The 24,961-nt window shown below is 34.6% G+C and overlaps 2 protein-coding genes across 3 annotated transcripts; both read right to left on the bottom strand.

Moving 5' to 3' along the window:
* Positions 1 to 2,585: 2,585 nt before the first annotated feature.
* Positions 2,586 to 13,402, bottom strand: LOC130729020 (DExH-box ATP-dependent RNA helicase DExH9). Its single transcript, XM_057580632.1, has 14 exons — positions 12,934 to 13,402; positions 12,639 to 12,839; positions 12,096 to 12,314; positions 11,662 to 12,000; positions 11,447 to 11,551; positions 11,042 to 11,152; positions 9,198 to 9,448; positions 7,705 to 7,828; positions 6,215 to 6,494; positions 5,975 to 6,129; positions 4,767 to 4,916; positions 4,445 to 4,677; positions 3,482 to 3,746; positions 2,586 to 3,201 (listed from the first exon to the last, which is right to left on the bottom strand). The coding sequence occupies exons 1-14, from the start codon at positions 13,180 to 13,182 to the stop codon at positions 2,923 to 2,925; spliced, it is 2,961 nt and encodes a 986-aa protein (XP_057436615.1). The 5' UTR covers positions 13,183 to 13,402; the 3' UTR covers positions 2,586 to 2,922.
* Positions 13,403 to 14,461: 1,059 nt separating this feature from the next.
* Positions 14,462 to 19,276, bottom strand: LOC130729019 (probable methyltransferase PMT19). Of its 2 annotated transcripts, none has more exons than XM_057580630.1 (6): positions 18,503 to 19,276; positions 17,646 to 17,856; positions 16,905 to 17,202; positions 15,813 to 16,220; positions 15,037 to 15,114; positions 14,462 to 14,846 (listed from the first exon to the last, which is right to left on the bottom strand). In XM_057580630.1, the coding sequence occupies exons 1-6, from the start codon at positions 19,046 to 19,048 to the stop codon at positions 14,645 to 14,647; spliced, it is 1,743 nt and encodes a 580-aa protein (XP_057436613.1). In that variant the 5' UTR covers positions 19,049 to 19,276; the 3' UTR covers positions 14,462 to 14,644. The 2 variants fall into 2 exon arrangements, with proteins under 2 accessions (XP_057436613.1, XP_057436614.1); XM_057580631.1 differs by having other exon boundaries at positions 15,813 to 16,202; positions 18,503 to 19,273.
* Positions 19,277 to 24,961: the final 5,685 nt, after the last annotated feature.

The raw sequence follows: 24,961 nt of genomic DNA, 5'->3' as shown, positions 1-24,961 counted from the left end.
TTGTTGTTGTTGCCACATGTAGTATCCACCCCCATGACCTCATCCACGACCACCACCATCACCACCAAGTAACATATACAACCACTACCAGGTAATGTTGATAAAATGTGTTACAACGATGATCACTACAATGAATTTATAAAGTTGACAATAACTTATTAAAACTGAAAAGCCAAAAATTAAAACTGGATTTATGGAACTGAAAATCGTTGTAGTTGTTAAAATTTCAAAACATACGACTAAACCACCCCGAACGAGGCCTAAATTATAGTGGTTAAAGGGTGTTTTCAAATGATAGAACTAAAACGAAAGTGAAGCTATTTTACATGGATCAAATATTTATTTAAGTCAATAATTATATTAGTTGTATTTATTAAATGGGTTAGCATGTTAGACTTATAAGGTTTTTTTATTGGTATGCTCACTCTTTTTAACCAAATTGATTTTCAAAAACTGCCTTGTTTGATTCAGATTTGATGTAGACTATAGACTATAATAGCCTAAAATAATAGTCTAACATATTTTTATCACTTAACTATCAATTTATTCTCCTTTCCTTACACCCTACAATTTAGTTGTTTATTGAGCAGTTTTTCCTTTTATGTTTTTAGTTATGGAGGGCCACACAAGGTTATAATCAGAGTGGTTGATTATATGATTTAGGGTGATTAAATCATGAAGCGAAATGAGATCAAGGAATACAGACAATGGAAAAGAATGTGATTCTGTTGTTGTGTGTATATATAGTAGAAAACTATGATGATTTTAAAATCATAATATACAGAAGTAAATGCTAAGAGAAATTGCTTTTATTCATTATATTTTGGTTCACTGTTGTTTTCTACCATTTAACAATCTAGTTGGACTAAAGGAAATAAAATTCTGAGAATTCAGGCGTTACTTGTTGCCCTAGTGCTTCATCTAAAATGAAAATGAGAAGATTCCATCAATGGTCATCTCTTCAAATTGATGATAATGAGTAGGTTTAACAATGATACGAACCAATAAACGTATAATCTATTATTGCTGTGGCTTAGAATAATTGTGATCAAGATTTTGTAAATTTCATATTTAAAAATAGGCTTGGCTTAATCCTCAAATTAGTCTCTGTCTTTGTCTCGCCGTCTGAACTAGATCCCTGATCGGAAAAATTTGTGAAATAAGTCCTCTATTTTATAAAACGTCTGGAGCAAGTCCTCGCCGGAGTTCGAAGCTCCGGCGAGTGATGATGTGGCTTGCTGATTGTATTAATGGGGCTTACGTGGATTTAAAAAATAAAAATAAAAATTACATGTCAGAAAATTAAATTAAAAACACAAATTACCCCAAATTAATTAATTAAAATTAAACTTATTAATTAAAAAATAAAAATCACTGAAAACCTTTTCAGAAAAATAAACTTTCTCTAGGATCTTCATCATCAATTCATCATCTTTTACCATCTTCATCAATTCTTTTCTGAAAAGATACTCTCTCCATCGTCTCATCTTCCTCCCTCTCCCACCATACAAGCCCACCCTCAACCGAACCTCCAATCCTCACCCCAACCGAAACCCAAATCTCCCACTCCTCACCCTTAACCTCAACCCCACCACCAACCGAAACCCCAACCTCAATGCAAGACCAGAAAGGGGAGAAGAAATAAAGAAACAACCCAAGGAGAAGAGAGAAGGACAAGAGGGTGAGAGAGGAACATAGAAAGAGATTTGCGAGGGAGAAGAGGGTTTGGATCTGAGTTTCTTCTTCCGTGGTTTGGATCTGAGTTTGGAGAAGGAGAAGAGGGTTTGGATCTGAGTTTCTTCTTCCATGGTTTCTTCGGCCTCACACCAACACCAGGGACCTCCGAAGCCATTCCTTTTCCTCTTTCAGATTGAAGATGAACCAGAAATTTGGGTTTGGGGTTTTTGGGTTAGGGTTTTGGATTTGGGGTTTCTAGGTTGAAAGGGGATTTGGGGTTTCTGGGTTGAAATCCCTCTTCAATTGGTGTTGCTGGTCGTCCTTGTTTGCCAAGTACTATCCCAGTAGTGGCTTGATGTAGTTTCCAGTTCGGTTGAGTTCTTAAAGCATTAAAATTTCTAATTATGATGAGACGTGGGTGGGTGTGGATTAATCTTTGATTGTGAGTTCTATATTGATATTGTATGGATTCTATATTGTTGAGACTTGGGTGGGTGTGTGAATTTCCAGTAGTTGCATTTTGTATGGATACTAGTGTGTGAATTTCCACTAGCTTCAATGAATTTCCAGTGGGTTTTTGTTTGTTTTTAAAATTAAGGATTAAGTTGTTGTAATTTTTTTTTTAAAATCAAGTTGTTGTAATTACTGTCAAAAAAGTTGTTGTAATTAATACTTATTTTTTATTTATTTTTAATTAATAATTAATATTTTCTATTTATTTTTTAAATCCACGTAAGCCTCATTAATACAGTCAGCAAGCCATATCATCACTCACCGGAGCTCCAGCCTCCGGTGAGGACTTGCTCCAGACGTTTTACAAAATAGAGGACTTATTCCACAAATTTTTTCGATCAGGAACCTAATTCAGACGGCGAGACAAAAACAGGGACTAATTTGAGGATTAAGCCTTAAAAATAATTTGAATTTGGTATTTGAATCAATTAAACCTTCTAAAACATTTGAGTACTCCATGTCCAAACCAACTCATAATACATGTCCCAATGTTGGGTCATTGAGCTTAAGCACTAGTAATCTTAAGCTGAATTTCTTCACTGCCTAATTAAACTCGCCTGGACTCGTTTCCAGGCTATAGAAGTATACATAAAAACTATTTAAGAGCAAAACTTATGGGGATAGATACGGATGACTCGCACAGTACACCCCTTCCATATGATGTCCCACGTCCATTATCCTTCATGGACTTAAATCCATGTAAAATGCATAGTTTCTTGGAAGGTGAAGAAGTTACAAATACAAGGATGCTGCGAAGACAATATCCCTCTTGATCTTGGACACAGCCTCTTCAAACTTTGTCTCAAGTTGAGTCTCTCCAATTGACTTGGCTGCTTCTATTAACTGCTGAAGAACTTCCTCAAGTCTTCTAATTGCTCTAATCAAGCTGCCTTCAAAGACCTGTGTAATTTCCATGATCTCATAAAACTTCGAACCTTTCGCCCACGCATACACAGCCTCCATAATATCAGGCCTAAACGATTTCACGAAGCTCTCAACATCAATTTCCACCTGTTTATTATTTTTCAATCGTTAAAAAAAGATCAAAGCAAAGAGAGATTGATTAAGCATTGTACAACTATTAAGTGAAGGAACCTAAAAATGTACATGTTAGCAAACTGATAAACTGAAAAAGGGCTGTAACTTGTAAGTGGGGCTGAATCACCAATATTCAAGGAGTCGCACTGTCAATTGAATACTAACAAGGGTAGATTTTCACGAAATCAAAATTGAAACTCTTCATATGTGCAATTAGATGTCAGTCATGCGATGAATTGATTTCTATTATTACCTTGCATTCAAGCTGAAGTTGGGCAACTCTCCGAGCAGTGTCTTGTAATTGTGCAAAAAGCAGATCAAGTTCCTCCCGAGGCTTGGCACCGTCATGAATTTTTTCTCGCCAGACCAAACAAGAGAGGAGAGAAACCATTTCCTCAACCTTTATGTCCTTTAACACACCACTGAACATTAGTTCTGTTAAGATCAGTTCATCTGCACTACTAATTTCACAAGCAACCTTCCCTTTCAATTCCACCACATTGTCACTTGTAGCATATCTGCAAATGAAGATCTCACATGAGTATCATCATAAAAAAAGACAATCACATTAGGTAGCTGAAATTATTTGATAGAAATTGCCATATCCACAACTTGGACATTGACATGATTGTAATAAGCAATAGGATACTAAGATCATATTGAACAGTTCCAAGTTCTAACCACTGCATAAGAGTGTTCTGCCACAAATACATGAGTTTTTTTTTGAAATGAGGCTAAATTGGACTCTTTAAGTTAATACTATTAATGCAAAAGAAAACAAGAACAAACACACGAAATAACCAAATCAGCAAAAAATCATGTGTTGATTTGAACATTGAGTGTGAAGCGGTAGGCATTCTACTGCATTACTTTAGGGGAGACAAAAGAAACATTATTAAAGAAAAGACATCAATAGAATACAAGAAAAAACAATGTAGAGCATGATTAGTTCTCTTAAACAAAAGTAGATAGAAGACCACATAAATAACAAAAATAGAAAAAATAAAGACATTATGTTGCATTTGGGAGCAAAACTGAGATAAATTTTCAAGGAAGCGCTTAATCACTTTCAGCATTAGGCAGTATAAAATGATAGTATAAAGCAGCTTTGAACAGAACTTAAGAGCAATGTCAAAGCTTCAAGACCATTCAGCAAAAAAGGGAAAGAAATGAAATGAGGGGGATAAAGAACAGGGCACTTCAGAATTTTCAATACCCTAGCCTGCGAAGAACCCTCTTTCTTGCCTTAAGTTCATCCTTGAAGGCTAAAACAGTAGAAGATCTTATTGTTTTCTTAATGGACTTTATCCTTGCAGTCAGTTCTTGCTTCCTCTGTAAAACCTTTAACTTCTGCTTTATAAGTGGTGACTTCGCAATTTCATGCTTTTCAAATAGGCTCTCCAAAGCCTCTATCCTACGAGATGCTTTTTTGTATGAGTTGCTTTGAATCTGAGAAAGAAGAGAATCGACATGATAATTTAATCAGACATATACGAAAGAAAAAAGAAAGAAGGAAATTGAATAGATGAGCACAGCACCTTCATGTCTTCTTCAGGATCTAGAAGTGGCAATCCTTTCTCACCGAATCTAGAAAGAGTTTCCAGCACTTTTTTCAGCGTGTTTTGCCGAGTTTCCAATGACAAAAGATCCTTTGGTATATATAACCGCAAACTGCTAATTGTATTAATCTGTTAACAATGAAACATCAAATAATTTACAAATCGTCAGTAAACTAAAAAAGCCATAAATAAACAATTTTGTCAAGCACAACATTTTGACAACGGATTGAATAGAGGCTTTGATATCACATTGTAACTAGTGAATTTAAATACATAAGTTATTTAAAGCACAGCTAACATATATAGACACAAAAATAAATATGAACACATCAAGTGAGAACAGTTCTCATAAAAATAAATGAGAACAATTAATCTGACCATACAGTTATAAATGGATACTCAAAACTAGTTTCTTTAATTATGTGGATAGTCAAGATTACATTCTAATCCTGTTTTGCATGGAGGTTTTCATTCAAAGCTATAGAGCACCGAGTGCGGCACGGACACCGCGACTACAGCTTATATCAAAAAAATAGGATACCGAGACACCACATATTTATATATTAAAAAAAGAAAATAACAAATCTATATTCAGCTTCTCAAAGTCAAGACAAGCTAAGTTTTACAATTTTCTTATGATAATGAGCCTCACAATGCACACTTTGTCCGTACAAAGGAAGTCCTATGACAAGAAGAAGATTCATACCTCTTAAACAACCTATCAGATTTGAAAGGGTAACTTATAAGTTTGTTTTTTAAATGATTATTTTAGAATCTAAAATATATAAATAAGTTGACTTTTTAGAAAAACAATTTTTGTTTATGAAATCATTGTTCTAGACTCCTAGTGGTGTCTAGCCAAGAAGAGGAATCAACTTAGCCGTTTGAGGAGTGTTTGAGCCAAAAAATGAAAGAGTTGTGTCGGGCCACCAATGCCTGACACCCAGACATTTCATTGTTCAGAGGCATCGTGCTTCTTAGATTCCAAGTAATTGATCATATTATGATCTCCGTCTCATTTTGTCAATTTTCTATTTCACTCTATAGGCTCTTGATTTTCAATCATAACTTAAACCATATCGATTACAAAATATCATACTTTGTTGAAATAAAACCTTAAAAAAAATACAATGCAGGGTCACAGGCTGCAGATATATTACATCATTTAACAGTTTAAAAGAATTTACCTGAGAGATTGGAACTGAAACCACTAGAGGTTCTCCAACTTCTTTCAGAGGAACAATCTTAACAGATTTTTTCCCAATTTTATCCTTGCTCACCATACATCTTGTAAGAATATCAACATTGTAAGATGCGTCCTCTGGTTTAATACTTACATCATCTGAAAATGCTTATATTTTACAACAAACGAACTAAAATTTTATATAAAAATATATATAAATCACCATAAACCACTGAAAACTCACCTTCAGAAACACTTTTAACCCTTTCAAAATTAATGACCAACCCCCATGTCAACTGGTCCTCAATAATAATAGGAGGATCGTCATCACTTGAAGTGCATTGAAGAGAAACAAGCCTCCCAGGCTGTAAGAAAGGTAAACAGTGCCTTGGAGATAACACAATGTCGCGAACCTCTTTATTCAAACTTCTATGCTGCTCCAGCAGATGGTAATAATCCTTCAAGCTGTTTTCTTCCTCAATAACAATTGATTCCCGCTCTTCTTCAAGAGCCTTTATTTGTTTCTGTATATACAAAATTATTAAGAGAAATTACTTTTTTCGTGATATAATTTCCATATCCACTATACAAGGAAAGAAATTATGAAAAAACATATGTTTTTATCAAGACTATGATAAAAACCTATGTTAGAAATTAAAACTATAGATGTCTAACAGCTTTGCTTTTTGAAGAGTTGATCATGACATTGTATTAGAGCTTCTATGACCAAGTGATTTAGAAGTTCGTCTTAGCTGCCACCATGCTTATAATAATAGTTAAGTTTTAGCACAATGTTAGGTGAGTCTGTGCATTATCCACGCTTTAAGCCCAAAATACTCTTGTGTAAGGGAGCATGCTAGATATAAAAACAATTATTATTTATGTGCTTTCCCCTAACTCAGGAATCGAACCTATGCCCTCTGTACCATGCCTTCGTGTACAGAGTGATAACCGTTTTATGTTACACCTCCTCGCTCTTTTACCCTAAAGGTGGGTATATGGGGTTGGGGGTTATTTGAAGGCAAAAGAACAAACAAATATTGATTTCTTGAAGAATTTTTATAATACCCAACAAAATTGTGAAAATAAAGAAGAGATATTTACATCAAATATTATAAAAAATTCTTCAAGAAATCATTCTTTTTTTGTTCTTTTACCTTCTTTAAACTTTTGGGGGAGTCGGTTGATGACAACTAGTATGCTTCTTTAAACAAAAGTCCTTAAAACTTGAAGGATGGAAAATACAACTGCCTGCTTCACTAAAACTAAATCTAATTCTCAAGAATGGAGGAGGCTGTTAGGGTTCTAAATATTGGGCCTAAGACTTGTGGGCCTGAGTTTAGTTCATTTTTATCTGTTAGTTGTTAGCCTATCTTTATTTCTTTAGTAAGGTTAGTTTATTATAAATAACAGCTCTCTCATTAGGTTAGGGGTAGGATTTGATTATTAAGTTTGTGAAAGGTTTTTACCTTTGGAAGGGGTGATTTCAAACCCTAAAACTTACTCTACACAGAAATTTTTCATCTATTTTTTATCTGAATCAAAGTAACCTATCTTGACTTCAACAGGCATGAGAAATATTTTACACAATTAAACCCACAACATAAAGAAGTTTCTGACATGAAAAAGAAACAGGCGTAAAATTTTAAAATAATAGAAACATGATTAGCATAACCTCATGAAACTATATATCATATAAAATCTAGCTTCCAGCCTTAATTAATTTAAACAAACCTCATGATCAGGAATGGCACGATCAGCTTGAAACTGATAAAAGGAATTACGGAGCAAATTCTCAGGATCACCATCTTCACAACGCATTTGATTCAAAAGCATGTTGTAGCTTAAATGAAAGGCACTGAAAATGCAAGGAATATAAACATATTAGAGACAACAATATTAAAAATAGAAGACATATATTTTGGTGGATGAAGATAATAATGTAGCAAAAGATAACAGCCTAAGACAACCACGATTTAGCTAACTTTAAAGTATTAGCTTTTGACAGTCTCTATCATATCACAAGTCACATAACCATTGCAGTTAACGTGTATTGTTTTTAACAGTTTCTGATAAATCCTACACAAGACGGGCATTCACAACAGGCTGTCCGAGAAGTCCAGGCATCTCTGATTCATTGTTTTAGATGTGTAGTTGTAGAAGTTTGTAATACATACAAACTAATAGAAAACCAGAAGGGAGAGAGAGAGAGAGAGAGAGAATAACTGAATCTGTTATTGTATTATGAAAGGTAGCTACAACTATGAGTTAACCTCTATATTTATACTAGAAGCCAAGCTTCTTACACAAGCTATTACTATTATACTCTAATACAAACTCTACTTGCTAAATAAAACTCAGAGTGCAGCGTCTGAGCAAGACACAAGCTCCATTTTTCATGTTTAGGCATACCTCTCTCTGTTAATAGAGAGAACTACTTACCAAGCTGGAGAACAAGTAGCTTTAGAAAAGAGTAGGAAAAACAGTAATTGACAAGTTACAAGACACCACCCAGGTCAATAATAAATAGTTTGAGAATCTACCTGTATTCATTTGAGAATGCACGGAGTAGGCTTTATTTATTTATCATGTTAAAAGAAATTCTTCAAGACAAAGGGAATATGATTACAAAGGGTTGGGAGGACATAACACTATTGAAAAGTGAAAAGGTAACATGAGTGCAAAGTAAACCTCTAAAAATTAAGCTACATAAACCTCTAAAAAAAGAAGGGGGGGGGGGGGACCCATGAGCTTGATACCAAGAGGAAGACAAGTGCTTAATCTTAGCCCAGAGAACCTACATGTCCAAAGAAATCTCCGGAAGGATGCAAGAATTAAGCTCCAACCAAAAGCACTAAATTCCTAGAGCATGCTTTATCACTGTAAGCAATAACTCAGATTAAATCTCTCTAAGCTCTATTGATCCAATAGAAACATTAGAAAATAATACCATGTAGGAATACACAGTCCCTCAAGTAACATCCAAGTTCTAAAAGATGAAATGCTCCAAACCCTCTGCATATGTGCAACATTCACCAGAAACACCAAAGTGTATGCCGCTGATATATACCCAAGTCAAGAATACCAAGAATAATTCCGGTTCTAAAACTTGAACAATCATTGAGGTTTTGACAAAAAACAGAAATTTTGCGAAAAATAAATGAATTAACCATTACCTTGCTGTATTTATATAATACATAATTCTTTAAATTAGCTCAACAATGTACCTGTTTAAACTATCAGCTGCCCCTTTAACCATCATTTTAGCAGTAGAAGGCTCCAACTTCTCATCGACCATGAGGATACATATTCCGCGTTCATCAATACCTCGTCGACCCGCACGGCCACTCATTTGGATATATTCTCCACTGGTAATCCATCTGAACTTGTCCCCATCAAATTTTCGGACATTTGTAAATACAACAGTTTTTGCAGGCATGTTCAAACCAATGCTGAAGGTCTCTGTAGCAAACAAACACTAAAGGGAAATAGTTTAATATTTGGTACAGTTTATGATTTTATCAAGCAAAGAGTGTGTATCATGATGTTCTTTGATCCATTAGCCAACCCCCAGCTAGTGGGAAAAGGCTTTGATTGCTGTGGGTGTATCAAACAAGGAATGTTTAGTGTTTCAATATTAATTGAGAAGCTGTTATGGAAATATATTTGTTCCTAAAATACTACAGTTATCTGAATAGGCAAAAAATTTAGAACAAAAAGATTAAGCCAAAAAGCACACTAGAAAGCCACTGAGTACTATCTATAAATTTAAAAGCAATAATATTTTGTAGTGGACTGGTGGCCTCTTCTAACTCGGCCACTATGAGTGTCATCCCTGAACTACTTACACAACTAAAACAGTGGTATCTATCTGATTAATGTACTAAAAATGTTTGTTTTGTAGCCACTTCACTATCTTTCCTTTGTTCAAATTCTAGTCAGGGTGTCTCAGAAGATGGAGGTCAGGCAATCAGAGAAGGATCACCTCATTAATTAGGGGGTTTGTAGCTGGTATAATAAGAATGAAGGGGTAATTGGGTTTTTAGAATTTGATGTCCAGGAGAAATTTCTTTGGTAACAGAAAAGGCTATGACATTTCCCTTAATAAGACTACTACATTTTGGCCGTGAGCACTGTTCAGACCCTAATGGGTTTAGTCTCAAACCTGAAATTATAGCAATTCTTTCTAATCCCTGGAAGTTTATTTCTCAGGGATATGCTTACTTTAGACCACATCTTCTTTGTATCAAATACATGGTTCCTAAATTAAGTTTGGAAGGATGATTGACTGAGCAAAGTTCTTATTCAAAGACTTCTCCTTGGAGCAACTCTCTTCTATACACAAAACATTCATATAATATTTCAGTTTTATGCAGGCTCCTAATGTTTCTTTCATTTTCATTGGAACATGAATAATAGATAAGGAAACAAAGATTTCGCATGACACGCTTTGTTGGTGTACTGTACCACTTGGTGCGTCCTTTCACTGTGGGAGTTAGTTTTCAAGATTTTGACAGGAATCAGGAACCTAAATGTGCGTCAAAATTCTCTGGTTTATTTGGCTGGGATGGAATTCCTGTATTTTCAAGGGTAGAATTTTGTTCATGGCCTCTACTTGGTGCTCACTCTACCCATTGTCTTATCAAGGGAATTGCTATTGAAATGCAAAGAATTGGACAAATTTGATGCATTAGCCTTTATGGCCGGATGATGTTTGTTTCTTAGTTTCTTATAAAGAAGGATATATATTCTCCCCAGTATGTAACTGCTTTCCTTTCTTCATGATAACATTTTCTCCCATAAAAATCAAAATCAAAGCAAAGATAACATTAGTAGCATGCAATGCCCCCTAAGAGATTGCTGCAACTGCTGCTAACTAGCCTACTATTGCTGTATTAAACTCCTTTACCACCATTATGATGATAATCAGATAATGTAATATTTGACTCAACATTACGATCACATTGGTAAATTGTGAATCTATCGAAGGTATGGATCCAGCTGCATTACAGGTTCACAACTTATATTTGATATATAGATGTAGAAAGTATCTTATGATTTTCCAACTAACCTTGATTAGCCCTTCTTGAAATAAGATCTCAATCACTTCCTTTAGAATTGGAAGTAAACCAGAGTGATGGACTCCTATTCCACGTTTCAACAAGGGCAGCATGTTTGAAACCTGAAAGAATAAATAAAAACTGATGAAAAAGAGAGATAAATACCATAAAAATGACTAACATTATAACATGCAACTACAATGACATTATTGTATATATAGACAGTAGCAAGTCAAACAAGTTTTGGGAGGACCCTAGGGCAAGAAATGTCTCTTGCTAGAGACCTTTCATTGACTACAATTTTTTTCTACAATCACCATAACTTCAAATTGAAATGTTCAGTTTGGTAGCAAGCGGTATGATAATGTGCCCAAAGAGGGGAGGGGGGAAGACCAAAGTTATAGGAAGTAAATTGCCTGAGGAAGCTTCTTATCATCATCTGAAAGCATATCCATAGCACTCCAAAATATTTTTTCTATGTTGTCCTTCTCATCGTCCCCATTCAGATCCATTTTTGCCATCTGCAGAAACCAAAGAAGACATCAGAGACATAGCATAACGCATGAAAGAATGGAAAGAACATGAAATGAATAAACACTTTCAGCAATGAACAACAGTTTGAAGTTGTTACCTGCATTGCGAGAAATTCACACTCCCTTTTGCTAAAGCTGAACAGTATGACGGGATCATATTGACGCTGAATGATCATTTTCACTATCTTGAAAATGTCACTCTCCTCACCAACCTTTCCCAGCATCAAACCTTTATGAAATTTGCCATTGTCTTTTTTCCTATCACCCTCACTCGGAGGAACAAGAGCATTTAAAGATTTCTGAAAGCTGTCTTCACGAAATTTTCCCTTCTCATCCACAACCAAATATAGACCATCACCTCCAGAAGGGAAAATATAATGCTGAAGAGGAGTAGGTCGGTAATCAGTATAAACTATGTGACACGGCTGTTGGTGCACCTGCAAATAATCTAAAAGCATCAGACCAACAGCTATTTACTTTATGCAATTAAAAAATGGACTCCATGCAATAAAGTAAAGAGTGAATGAATCACCTTTGCCACCCAATCCGCAAACTCCTTTGCATTAGGGACCGTGGCAGACAGGAAGACAAAACGGGAATTCTTTGGCGACATAACAATACTCTCTTCCCAAACCACGCCCCTCTCGCGATCTCGCATGTAATGCACTTCATCAAAAATGATCCAAGCCACCTCTCTGGTGATCTCGGACCCTTTGTATTGCATGCTACGCCAGATCTCCGTGGTCATCACCTGAAAATGAAAAAAAAGAATTCAACTTTTATCAATGACACAAACGGGCGACAGCAGTTAAACTTAGGCCCTGTTTGGAAAAACAGCTTAATTAAGCGCTTATGGTCATAAGCGCTTATTCATAAGCTATTTTTAAAAAAAAAAATGAAAATAAGTTGTATATTAGCATAAGCTTTTTTTCATAAGAAAATAAGCTCAAAACAGCTTCTGGTAGGTCATAAGCTGTTTGCATAAGCTCTCCTAAACACTTGCACAAGCGCTTATGCTATCAGATAAGCTCAAATAAGCTCTGGCAAACGTTAAAACCCTGGGGAGCACACCTACCAAGCAAGAAGCATTGGGGTCAATGGTGACATCTCCAGTCATCAAACCAACATCAGAGAACTCTTCCTTGAACTCTCTGTACTTCTGATTGCTAAGCGCCTTGATAGGAGAAGTGTAGATAACACGCTGTCCGTCTCGAAGTGACATGGCAATAGCATATAAAGCGACAACAGTTTTCCCAGCAGATGTGTGTGCAGACACCTGAGTGAAGTGAGCTAGTGAGAAAATCATCCATAATCCTATTGAGATTCGATATGAATATGAATATGAATAAATGAAAATGCAGAGTTATTACCATGACGGATTCGCCGTTTTCGATGCAGGTAATAGCTTGGGACTGAAAGGGGTCGAGGGTAAAAGGGAACTTCTTAGCAGGCTCAGTGTGAGTTGAAGAAGAAGAAGAAGAAGAAGAAGAAGAAGGAGGAGGAGGATGAATGTAACCGTGTGGGTAGGAGACGTCATGTACACAGTCATATTGCAGTTCCTCCCCCCTCTGTAACTGTGTTGTTGGTTCTTCTGGTGATTTCCTCTTGAGTGACCCCATATCTATACCTTCTTGTTGTTACGGCGCAGCGACAGGGATAGGGTTACGGCGCCGCCGCCAACCAACCAGAATGTTGAGCCTGAACTGTGATGAATATATATATATATATATATATATACCTGGCTTCCTCAAACTCCTCCTCACTCGCACGACGGCGTTCTGGGCAGAGAAGAGGAAAGCAGTGGCGCCGGCGGATGAAAATATCCAGACAAGAGGGTTCCGTTTTGTTCAAATGCGCTTAAGACTCACTTTAATAGCAGAGTCAAATTGTTGGTTTGCGACCGAAACCAAATTGTCACAAAATCCTTGTCATCAAGTTTGCGACGGAAATTAAATACGTCACGAAGTCCTTGTAATTATAGGTGATTTTAGTGACGAAATACTACTTCGTCGCAAATTCAATCATCAATTGTTGAAAGGGAAGTGGTGGTTTCGAAGCGCATGACGAAATTGTTCTCTCAAAGATTCTGTCCAAATTCCGTTTCAAACCAAGGATTTTGTGACGTATTAATTTCCCGTCGCAACAAACCTCATTGAGGAAAATTGTTTTTGAACTATATTTATTTGGCAAATTGTTTTATTTTACACATTGTTTAAAACAACAGAACCTACCAATACCATGATGCATTTGCAATATTCAAATAATAATTCTAAATTTCAAGCAAAACTCTTATACAATAATAATTTTTACGATAATACCTTCAAAAAAAATCAACTGTAATATTATGTTTTATTTATCTTCATAATACTTCACTTTAATTTAACGTTTGGTGAAAAACTGGTGAAATTTGAGTGGTCTATAAAGTCATTAAGTTGTCTAACTTTACCCCTTTTTGTTTGGTGTGTTAAATTGTTATTGTAGTTCCGACTCAGGTGTGGTGAAAACTAAATGTCTCCCTAAAAGTGCGATTCCTGGAAATCAAACTCTCGACCTAGAAGTTCAAACAACAATTTTTTACCGCTAAAAGTGACACCACCCCCTTTACCTCTTTTAGTATTTCTTAGCTAATAAAAAAATTAGCAATTCTTTTTATTTACCTATTTTCAACAGTGAAAAACTCGAGTATGAGTGACAAATTAAATGCAGAGGTTCGATTTTTCCATTTGGTCACATAACCTCCTCCTCTATCATTGTGCATGCATTTGTGCCTTATACAAATAAATTTTATGAACTACCTATTTCAAAAGTTTGACCGTAAACACACCAATGTTGTTCTCAATTATATTTCTAAAGCTAATCATCCAAAAGATCAAACTACATATCAACTATTTGATCATATTTACTCAAATACCATATCATGAACTTAAATTATTAAGTGAAGACATATAAATGGTGTTATGTTATTTTATATTTCTACCTAAAACAAAACAAAAAAAAGTCTAAGTCTATTGAAATAATGATTTGGCAAAAATTAACTATCCAAAGCTAGATTACAGGAAACGAACGAACAATGCAATCAATTTACTGAGCATTGTTAACAAACAAAATCATTTCTGGATGAAAAGGTCCATTCTGATCACCAGCTAGTAACACTCCTTCCCATCTTATTCGATCGGTTATTTCTTTAACTCTGAGAATCACATCTCTCTGATCTCTAATAATAACAGCTCCTCCGGGACGAAGAATCCGATGCATCTCAAGAAGAATACTAGTAATATCACACCTACAGCAAACACAATTGTGTAATATTACTATTAATAATGTATCATAAACATTTATTCTGATGATTTCTTGAGTCCATTACAAGTTTGAATTGACCATAAACAGGACTACATATATTCACTTCAGCACATTAATCATATCAAGCATCAAATAGTAATAACAAACATGTTTAAATCATATGTTAAGCTTACTTGTCCATATACATGCTGAATATACCACTAGCATGTATCAAGTCATATGTTCGCGGGTATGTTGAAAAGGGCTCACACCTGCAACCAATGTTGTTTCCTCCATTATTTCAACCTCAATAATAGTTCATAGTCACAGGGTGAGATAAAGTACATGCATGAAGATATGTAAACTCCAATAATCTGTCAAGATATTCAGAATTGGAGAAATTAAAGAACTCAAAGGACAATGCAAGAAAAGGGGACAAAAGATGTGAAAATAACATAACAGAAAAAGCATAAGAAAGAAAATCAAGTTTCTGTTCATAACCAACTTTTAGTAATCATACTTTATGCATGTGGTGGTGATTTGAAACTAAGTGTGTTTGGATTAGCTTTCTCATAACTCATTTTGGATAGAATTGACTTTGATAAAATTGATTGTGGTAAAAGTGAGTTGAAAGTGAAATGATTTATGTTTGTTTATATTTTGGGCGAAAAGTTTTTCTATTGGAGCTACTTGTTTAAAATTCAGTAATGAAATACCACATTTGATTATACCCACCACAAAAGCTATTTCCTCTAGTTTCTTCAAAAAATTGATTATGTACTAAAATGAATTATCTAAGTCGATAGTCAAACATCTATAAAATCACCTAAAAGTGATTCTGGTAAATGAGAATTGATTATAGGGTTCCCAAAAATGGAGCCAAACACACACTAAAGGGGTAAAATTTAAAAACCTGAAAATTTCTTCAGAAATTAAAATGGAGAAAGTAAATGTGATAAGAAGTAAATACCAATCCATGTAAGTTCCTATTAGGCCTCGCTCATAGACAATGCCGAGATAGTTGCTTTTTGCATCAAATGGAACAACATTCATAACCCAAACTGGATATTTCCCTATTGCAGCTGCAAATCCACCAAAGCCAGCATTCATATCCATAACATTTCTATATTTACCAGAAGAGAGGGATGGGAGCAAGTCCGCGTAATAGGAGACTCTCCTTTTCCATGTCTGGTTATCTTCTTCATAGATTTTGAGTGTGAAGCCATCATTATTTTCATTTCTGATCCTTGGTGGAGCAGTGTTCAACCTCATAGGCCATTTCTCAACACCACCACCAGATATTTCATGGATATCCTTCACCTCTGGAAGAGGAAAAAGGCATGCTGTCATTTCGGTATACCTGTTGAATAGCTCATGCCTATGAAGTATGAATACAAAATATGGGAAATGATCTAGAATATAAACTTGCTATGGAAAATCTGTTAACATAAACCTTAGCAAGACAGAAAACTCAAAGTTCTTGCATAGATTCGGGATAACAGAAACCTTGGATAAATGCATATTTAACTTGCGATTTACATCAACTCAGTGCCTTTTTGGATCAACTTTGTTACACTTGATTTTGACAAAATTAATTATGGTAAAAGTGAGTCGCAGTGAGTTGAAAGTGAAGTGGTTTATATATAGATACATTTATGGAAGAAGTGATTATGTTCAACGCAGAAGGTACTCTCTCTAGCTTCTGCCTAAATTTGATTTTGAGACTGAAATCAATTCTCTGAGATTACTCTCAAACATCTATATTAATTGTCATTCAAAAGTGATTTTACTCACTGAGAATTGATTCTGATATTCTTCAAGGAGGAACCAAACATACACTCATTGTGGAGAAATGTTAGCAGCACGCTCTTTTAAACTCTCCAACACATCTTATATAGTTATATGATTGATCAATACATTTTTGCCTTACTTTTTAAAATAAATGTGTCTGACTACTAAAAAAAAAACAATCACATGAAGTTTGTTGAAAAATGTATTTAAAAGAGTGTATTGCTAGCACTATTCAAGTCAACAATAATAATTTGAAACTAAAGAAACTTACCATCCAGCATCAGGGTCAGATGAGCTGCAGAACTTGGGGGATCTCAAAGTCTTCAACTTTTGTTTGCAGCTGATATGATTTATGGGTTTTTGCCAGATAGCAATTAGCTCTCCCTCAGCAACTTTTTCCCAACATAGTTGCATTGCAAGCTCTTCTAACATGTTTTGCTCCTTTTCCAACACCTCTGGCTCTGTTTGCCAAGCTTTGTAGTTCTCCTTCCAATTTATGGGTGGCCCAGACAGTACCCAAAATCCACCGGGACGCAAAATCCGGTCAATCTCTCTTAGATATAACCCATCTTTAACAAATTAAACAATGTCAGATACTAGTATCAGAAATTGTAACCAAGTTCTGTACAATGAATATGCTACATATAACTAGCATGACATTCCAATAACTAAAAGCATGTTTGGATTGGTGGTGACACAATTGAAAGCACAATGACTCCAGAAACTACACTTTGTAGTTTGTATCTTCTTTACAGAAGTGATTATGGACTTCTCACCACAAAATCAAACACACTATAAGGAGTTTCTAATTACAAAATTGATGTTTGATGGTTATAAAACTTTAGTTATTAATATGCATGCTATCTTTGTATTAGTGGCCATAAGTCCTAACATTTTACTTTAAAATGTATCCCTTAATGTTGAACACTTGATTCCTAGTGAGGAACATCAAAATACCTTATTTTTTCCAATAAGTGTAGCTAGTGTCTAAGTAACAAGATTAAAGTAATACCATAAGCAGTCCATTGAACAAGGCATCTGGAGCAATGAGCCATATCAAATGATCTTGAAGGGAATGGTAGCCTGTGAGTGCTTAGTACTCCAAGCATAGCTGGAAGTCCCCTTTCCAGGGCAAATAGCACTTGAGCATCATGTTCATCTCGCGGCGCAATTGACATTGTCAAGATATCATAGTCTGTTAGAGCTGCCCCAAAGCTTGCAACCTACAGTTACAGATTCAAAATACAGATTCATCATAGGCACCAATCTAAATTTAGCATTAAAAATATAAATCTTCAATAAAAAAAATGGATCAACATTTTATAGTTAAAATGATTCCTTGTAGGCCTATTAGATTCTGCAGTAAGGGAAGAAAACTAAAAGAATTGAGTTAAAGTGCATTTCAAAAAAGACATGACAATTTGTGTGTTTGTACACTAGTTGAATGCAACATGAACAAAATAAGGAGTTTCATTAACGTTTTGTGCCGTGCTAACGAATATCCGAACATAGCCGGTCCTACAATTTTTTCTTGAAAAATTGAAAAAGCAATCTAAATTCTAAACCTCCTCTGTTTTCCTCATTAATAAACTCTCTGTAATAGCCATTTGTAGCATAACCTCAAAATCTGAGATAACAAGAGGAACAATAACCAAATTTAGGTATCTTTGGGTATCCGTTGGCACCAGCATAAACTGACATTAGCACTGATTTCAAGACAATAAGTGAACAGAAATATTCTTATAAACTAAAGATAAAAATATGTTCACATTGCGCTGAATTGGTATCCAAACACACACGAAGTGTCACCTGAAGAAGTAAACACATCAAATGAATCATAGCATACACATAATTAAGCTAAGGTTATACCCCACAACCAACATCAAGAACTGTTCTGATATCCCCAGATTCCAAAGACACAGGAAGAATACTTTTGAGAGCATCGACATAACCCTTGACTCCTTCAGGAAACGAGGTACCACCACCGGGAAAAACAAAACGGTCACCTTCCAATCTAACCCAATTCTGTGACTTCTTATATTCCGCAAGCTTTGGAAAAGGAACATTACTAAACCATGCACTCTCCTTACTCTCAGGCCAAGGAAATGGTCTTCTGTACCCCACAGGTTTTGGAATCAAGCATGTAAGCCTTTCATTGCTTTGTGGGCAGTGACGCTCCTTGCGGAACCATCTCTTATTGGGAAATCGTTTCTGCCTTTTGGGGTCTTCACAGGGACAGTAGCTGGTGTAGTTACTTGGGCAGAATTCAAAGTTTGATATTGTTAGAGATTTCAATTGTTGTTGTTGATATGAGGAAGAAGAAATGGTATACAGGAGATAGAAGGAGATCAGGGGGAACAAGATTTTGAGAATTGGAGTTGTCATCAACTTTGAAGTGAAATGTTGGAGGGGCATGCTTGCTGATGAGGTTTGTTTAGCTAACTATGTTGTGTGGATAATAGAACAGTATCTATATCTTTTTGTGTGATGTGTTGTGTGAGTGAGTGAAGTGCAGTGCATTGGAGATAACAAACAAAACAGCATTTGTGGAATGGAGTGAGGAATTTAAGGAGAAGCAGTGTTGGTCGGTTCAGATTGATAGGAAGTGAATGCAAAAATTCTGGGGCTTTGGACTATTCATGTGTCATGCTATGCTATGCAACCAAAACTATCAAGTTACCAATAGGGGTAATAATTAATTAATTTATGGTACTGCAGTCCAACTAATCACATAAGTGTTTCATTGAGTAGAGTATGAAAGTCATTTCAAAAAAAAAAAAGAGTAGAGTATGAAAGTGTCATGTATCTAACAGGTTTTCTACCTTGAGGCATGATTTTCTCATCCTAAATTTTGGTTCGACTTCTCTAAAATAAGTTAATAGTAAAATAAGATACCACACGATTAATTTAATTGTTTTTATTGACATTTTAAATTAGGTAACTAATATCATATAAAAAAAATTGTTCCCACCAGACTGGCACACACCTCATCAGCTCATCTCCAGTTTGTCAATCTTACACACCACAATTATGGCTCATCCATTTGTTTATTTAGGATAAGTTTGGGATTATTTAAATCTAATATGTTACATTAATTAATTGTAAATATAAAAAAAATGATGTCTAAATGACCCATGATAAAGTTTGGGTTAAATAATTCATCATCCAATCACATTGAAGATAAGTGAGTTGAAATTTCTATATTTTATTTATTAATTTATTTCCAACTCATTCATCTCTCATGTGATTGGATAATGAGTTATTTAACCCAAATTTTATCATGGGTCATTTAGACAACCCGATAAAAAAAAGTTTAATATAGTCCTTCAATCAAAATTCATCAATTTTTCTTGTGATAATTAATTTGAATTTAAAAACATTTAAAATGAAAAATAAAGTAACATTATTATATGCATGTATAAAACTCTTTACACAATCAACTCATACAAATTAAATCTTATAAAAATATTACCGTCAAAAAAATATTATATTAAAATTACATTATATTTCTTAGTATCGTGCACGCAAGAGGAATAGATCCAAATGTCGTTTGTACATATATATATGATCTCATCAATTTCTATTGTCATAAACACTTTACTTGTAGAGTTTAGTTACTACTATTATACACTAACCGTCTAAAACAAAAAAATTGCAATCATTCAATAAAAAATTTATTAAATTATATGATTAACGGTTAAATTTGACCCTGAATTTATAAGCGAGTCTGATTTTAGTTCCTTCTAAAGAAAAATAATGTTTAGTGGCGGTAAAAAACTGTCAATAATTATAAAAATGATTGTCATTAAACGTTATTTTTCCTCGGACAGACGAAAACCAAACCCGCTTACAACTCAATGACTAATTTAACCATTAACCCTATATTATAATTAATTTTGAATTTAAAATAGAAGATATAGAGATTTGATTTAAAGCACAATTTTTAGTCCTCGAATAATAGTTTGAGTGGTAAGAGCTATGAGACATGTGATTAGGTGGAGGAGGTTCATAGATCAATTCTTAGAAGGTACAATTTAATTTTCTTATATGTAAAAAAACACGAGTTTTATTTGATTTACTTCAATAAATCACCAAGGTTAAAAAAAAAATAGAAAAATTTATAAGGCCTGAGCTGAAAGAATTTAATGTCAGAAACTAATGCTCATAAACACTGACACGCCATCGCGCTCCATATTTAAAGTAGTTTTTTTTAGGACAACTTTTCTCCTTTTTTAATTATATGTATCTTCTATTTCTTACCTAAAAAAAATATGTATCTTCTATTAGGCAATTATTTCGAATATGATAAATGTTAACGTCAAGCGTGTCTCATATAAATTGAATTTTCTAGTTTCACTTTTAGGATTTAAACAGCCCCTTTAATTAGTGCGACGGTTATCACTTGATTTTTTTTTTACATCAAAAACATAAATTGCACCCGTCAGAAATCGAATCTTGGACCTCCTCTATCTAACACATATGTCCCTCAGCTTCTGTCACTTAAATTATCCTACGAGGACTACCGATTGAATTATGAGTCCACCTATGATATTTTTTATCATAATATATTTAATGGGGATTTTTGGCATTATTCAATTTTTTTTAAAAAAAGCCTGTTTTCTTACTGAAAGAAGCATATATATTAACGTGGTTTGATTCCATACAAAAGGAATCGAAAGTTTTTTTTTTTTCTGGTGAACAAAAGAATCAGAAGTTTTAAAGGCCAGCAGCAAATAGTCACTAGGTCACGAAACTTATAAAAAAGAGTTCATCAGATCACCGACGGTGAAGAAAATTTTATACCCATTATGTGGTGAGAATAGTATAATGTTGCAAACTAGCTAGAGGAATATGAATGCTTTTCAAAAAGAGAAAAAGTTTGATGCACCGACGGTGTAAAGTTTTTTTACACCGTCAACCAATCAGATTTCAAGGATGTGAGAAAATCTCTCTTTTCATTTAATTTCTTTAATTGACATGTCACATCCTTGAAATCTGATTGGTTGACGGTGTAAAAAAACTTTACACCGTCGGTGCATCAAAATTAAACTCTTTCAAAAATATCTTTTATCATTGAACGGTTTATATATAATTTTATACTAATATTCTTTTTATTAAGAGAAAATGGTGGGTGCACATACAGTATAAACTTTTTTTACACAACATATTAGAAATTTGGAAATCTATACTCAACTACAAAAACTAGTTGAAGAGTTGAGGTTTGCACTACCCTTATAAAGGTTATCTATGCTCTATCTCTAGAGCAATGTGAGACTTCTAACACACCCCCTCACGTTCAGGACTGAACAACCTGGAACGTGAGATCAACAACAACGGGTGGCCCAATAATAGGAGGTCTCCACAACAAACAACAAATGAATCTAGGATAGGATCTGATATCATATTAGAAATTGGGAGACCTATACTCAATTACAAAAGTTAGCTCAAGAGTTAAGTTTTGCACTACCCTTATAAAGGTTATCTATACTCTATTTCTAGTCAATGTGGGACTTCTAACACACTCCCCCAATTGATTTCCGCCACATCAGCAATTTATTAATTTACTAATTAAAATTAAAAAGATTTGTAACCAATTAATTCTATGTGACATAATGTGATTGGACGTCTTTTTTACACTGACTGTGCATATCCATTAATCTCTTTTATTAATACTATTTAAACTTTTATTTGTGTTGATTTGTTTTACACGCACTTGAAGAATTAAATGAAAAAAATGAAATTTTGCCAGAACAATATATCTATTAGAGATCAATTTCTATGCACCGACGGTGTAAAAAACTTTACACCATCATTTAATCACAACCTTCAATTTTCTATTTAAGATATTTTTAAATTTAAAATTAATTGTGAGCTAACAAAATGAAGGGATGTGATTGAATGATAGTGTAAAACTTATTTACACCGTTAGTATCTATCGTTAGGTATAGTATGACATCTAAATAGAAAAAATACTTATATGAAGAAAGCATGGGCACGTAGTTAGCTAATCAAAACTGGCTAAGGTGGCCAAATAAAATGATTATATATTAAAGCACATCACTAATATTTTCAAGATTTATATACAATTTAAGTTTATCATGAATGAGGCATATGCACAACTTTAAATATAATTTGAAGTTATAATTGAGATTTTCCCCCTAAAAGATTGAGATTAATTAGGCTATATAGTTATAGTTAGGAAATTTAACATTTCAACTTAGCCATTAATCAAATGTATTGGAGCTAAGGATTGTTAAGGGAGAGGGGTGGATCGTGTTGGCTTTTGGTTGTTTGTGAAGAAATATAGAAGGTGGAGGGTGTAGCCGTGTAGGTAGAGAAAGTGGAGGGCAAGGCAACAAGGGTGAAGTGGACAATCTCAACCGGTGATGGCAGAAGAAGAGGTTATTTGCATGGGCGTATCTAGGTGGGGGCAGGCAGGGGCCATCGCCCCCCAAGAATTTTGAAATGTTCATCGATTATAGGTATTTTTATATAGAAGATGTTATAACATTTTGTGATACTCATCAAGTTGAAGTTCTTGACATGAAAACCCCTTATTTTATGGGTAATGATCTTCATAAGAAACAAGATGGAGATATATGGAACATCATTATATGATATATGTATTTTATTCTGCAATTGATTTACAACTATATGAATTAAATAGAAGATTTAATGTAGAGGTTGTGTAACTTCTCATACTTAGTTCAGCTTTAGATCCTAAAGAAAATTTTAAATCATTTGGCAATGAGAAAATTTGTAAGCTTGTTGAGATGTTTTATGCAGATGATTTTTCCGGGCTAGAAAAGAGAAATTTGTCATTCCAACTAAGACATTATCATTCATATGTTTACCGAGATCCTAATTTAGGAAATATTTCCATTTTATCCGAGTTTTACTAGAAGTTAGTTGAAACTGGAAAAACAACAATATTTCCACTTGTTGTTAGATTGTTACGTCTTTGTAACACCCCAATTTCTCAACTGAGGAGTCACATTAGTCACCTAACAAAATCTAAGGACTATTTCGTAATCCTAAGAAAGCACGATATTTTTTTTTCCTTTTTAAAACAACTAAACATAGTTGTATACATATCATAATCTTAATTAAACAACCCGTTCCCGATATAATAATAATAATAATAGTGTCTTACAATACCATAAGCAAGTTTCCAAAATAAGTACGCACACTTAAACAGTGGCGAAAACAGGGTTTTAGTAACAGAGTTTTCAGATAACGAAGAAGACTCAAAGCATAAACTACTAAGAGGAAACTATACAGCTTCTCCCATCCTTGCTCCGCCGGTTATTATCCCTCCTCCATCTCAGCATGGCTAAGCATCGTCGGAAGGCTCTCCATCGCCTAATAGCGTTAAGCGCCCAAACAACAAGTAACAAACAGAAATGGTTAACTCCATACAACTACCACATATAAAAGAGGAAAGCATGCTATTCAAATTTGATTACTTAACATGGTAAATAACCTAGCAACTTAACTCAAATTAGATGACAACTCATCCTATCGATCATGAAATCAAATCTTATATCAGCATATCAGCAAAATCAACGATATGATTTTAAAACAGATATCAACAAAACTTAACAACATAAATTAACTCAGGAACCAATAACTCAAAAGTATAGATTAATTTAGATAACGATAACTTCAACAGTATAGATGTAGATCAAATTTCAACAAAACCAACAATGCAAATCAACCTATATATCAAAAAAACCCACAATATGAATCAAATCAGATATCGTCAAGCCAACAATATAACTCAACCCATATATCCATAGAACCAACAATATAATCAACTCGGATATCAATAACCTCAACAATATCAATCAAACAATAACGTCTCGCAAGACGGGACAATCACGTGGGACAAATCCATCTCATTGCCACTTTATAACGCCTCAACAGACGGGACAATCCCGTGGGACAAACTCACCTCATCGCCACTTTAGCGTCTCAAAAGACGGGACAATCACGCGGGACAAACCCACCTCATCGCCACTTTATAACGTCTCGAAAGACGGGACAATCCCGTGGGACAAACCCACCTCATCGCCACTTTAGCGTCTTAAAAGACGGGACAATCATGTGGGACAAACCCACCTCATCGCCACTTTATAACGTCTCGAAAGACGGGACAATCCCGTGGGACAAACCCACCTCATCGCCGTTTCAAGCAAACCAAAACATCTCATCCAACTCAGTAGTCACTCAAACAACAATCTCAAATCCAATAATCAAATTAACATAATCACATATTATTCATGTTATCAACAAACATAATTCAATTTAATTGCATACCAACTCAGT

The sequence above is a fragment of the Lotus japonicus genome, chromosome 1, assembly GCF_012489685.1.
Source record: "Lotus japonicus ecotype B-129 chromosome 1, LjGifu_v1.2".
Taxonomy (NCBI): Eukaryota; Viridiplantae; Streptophyta; class Magnoliopsida; order Fabales; family Fabaceae; genus Lotus; species Lotus japonicus.
The sequence above is the reverse complement of the archived record's forward strand: the minus strand, read 5'-3'. Positions and strand labels throughout refer to the sequence as shown.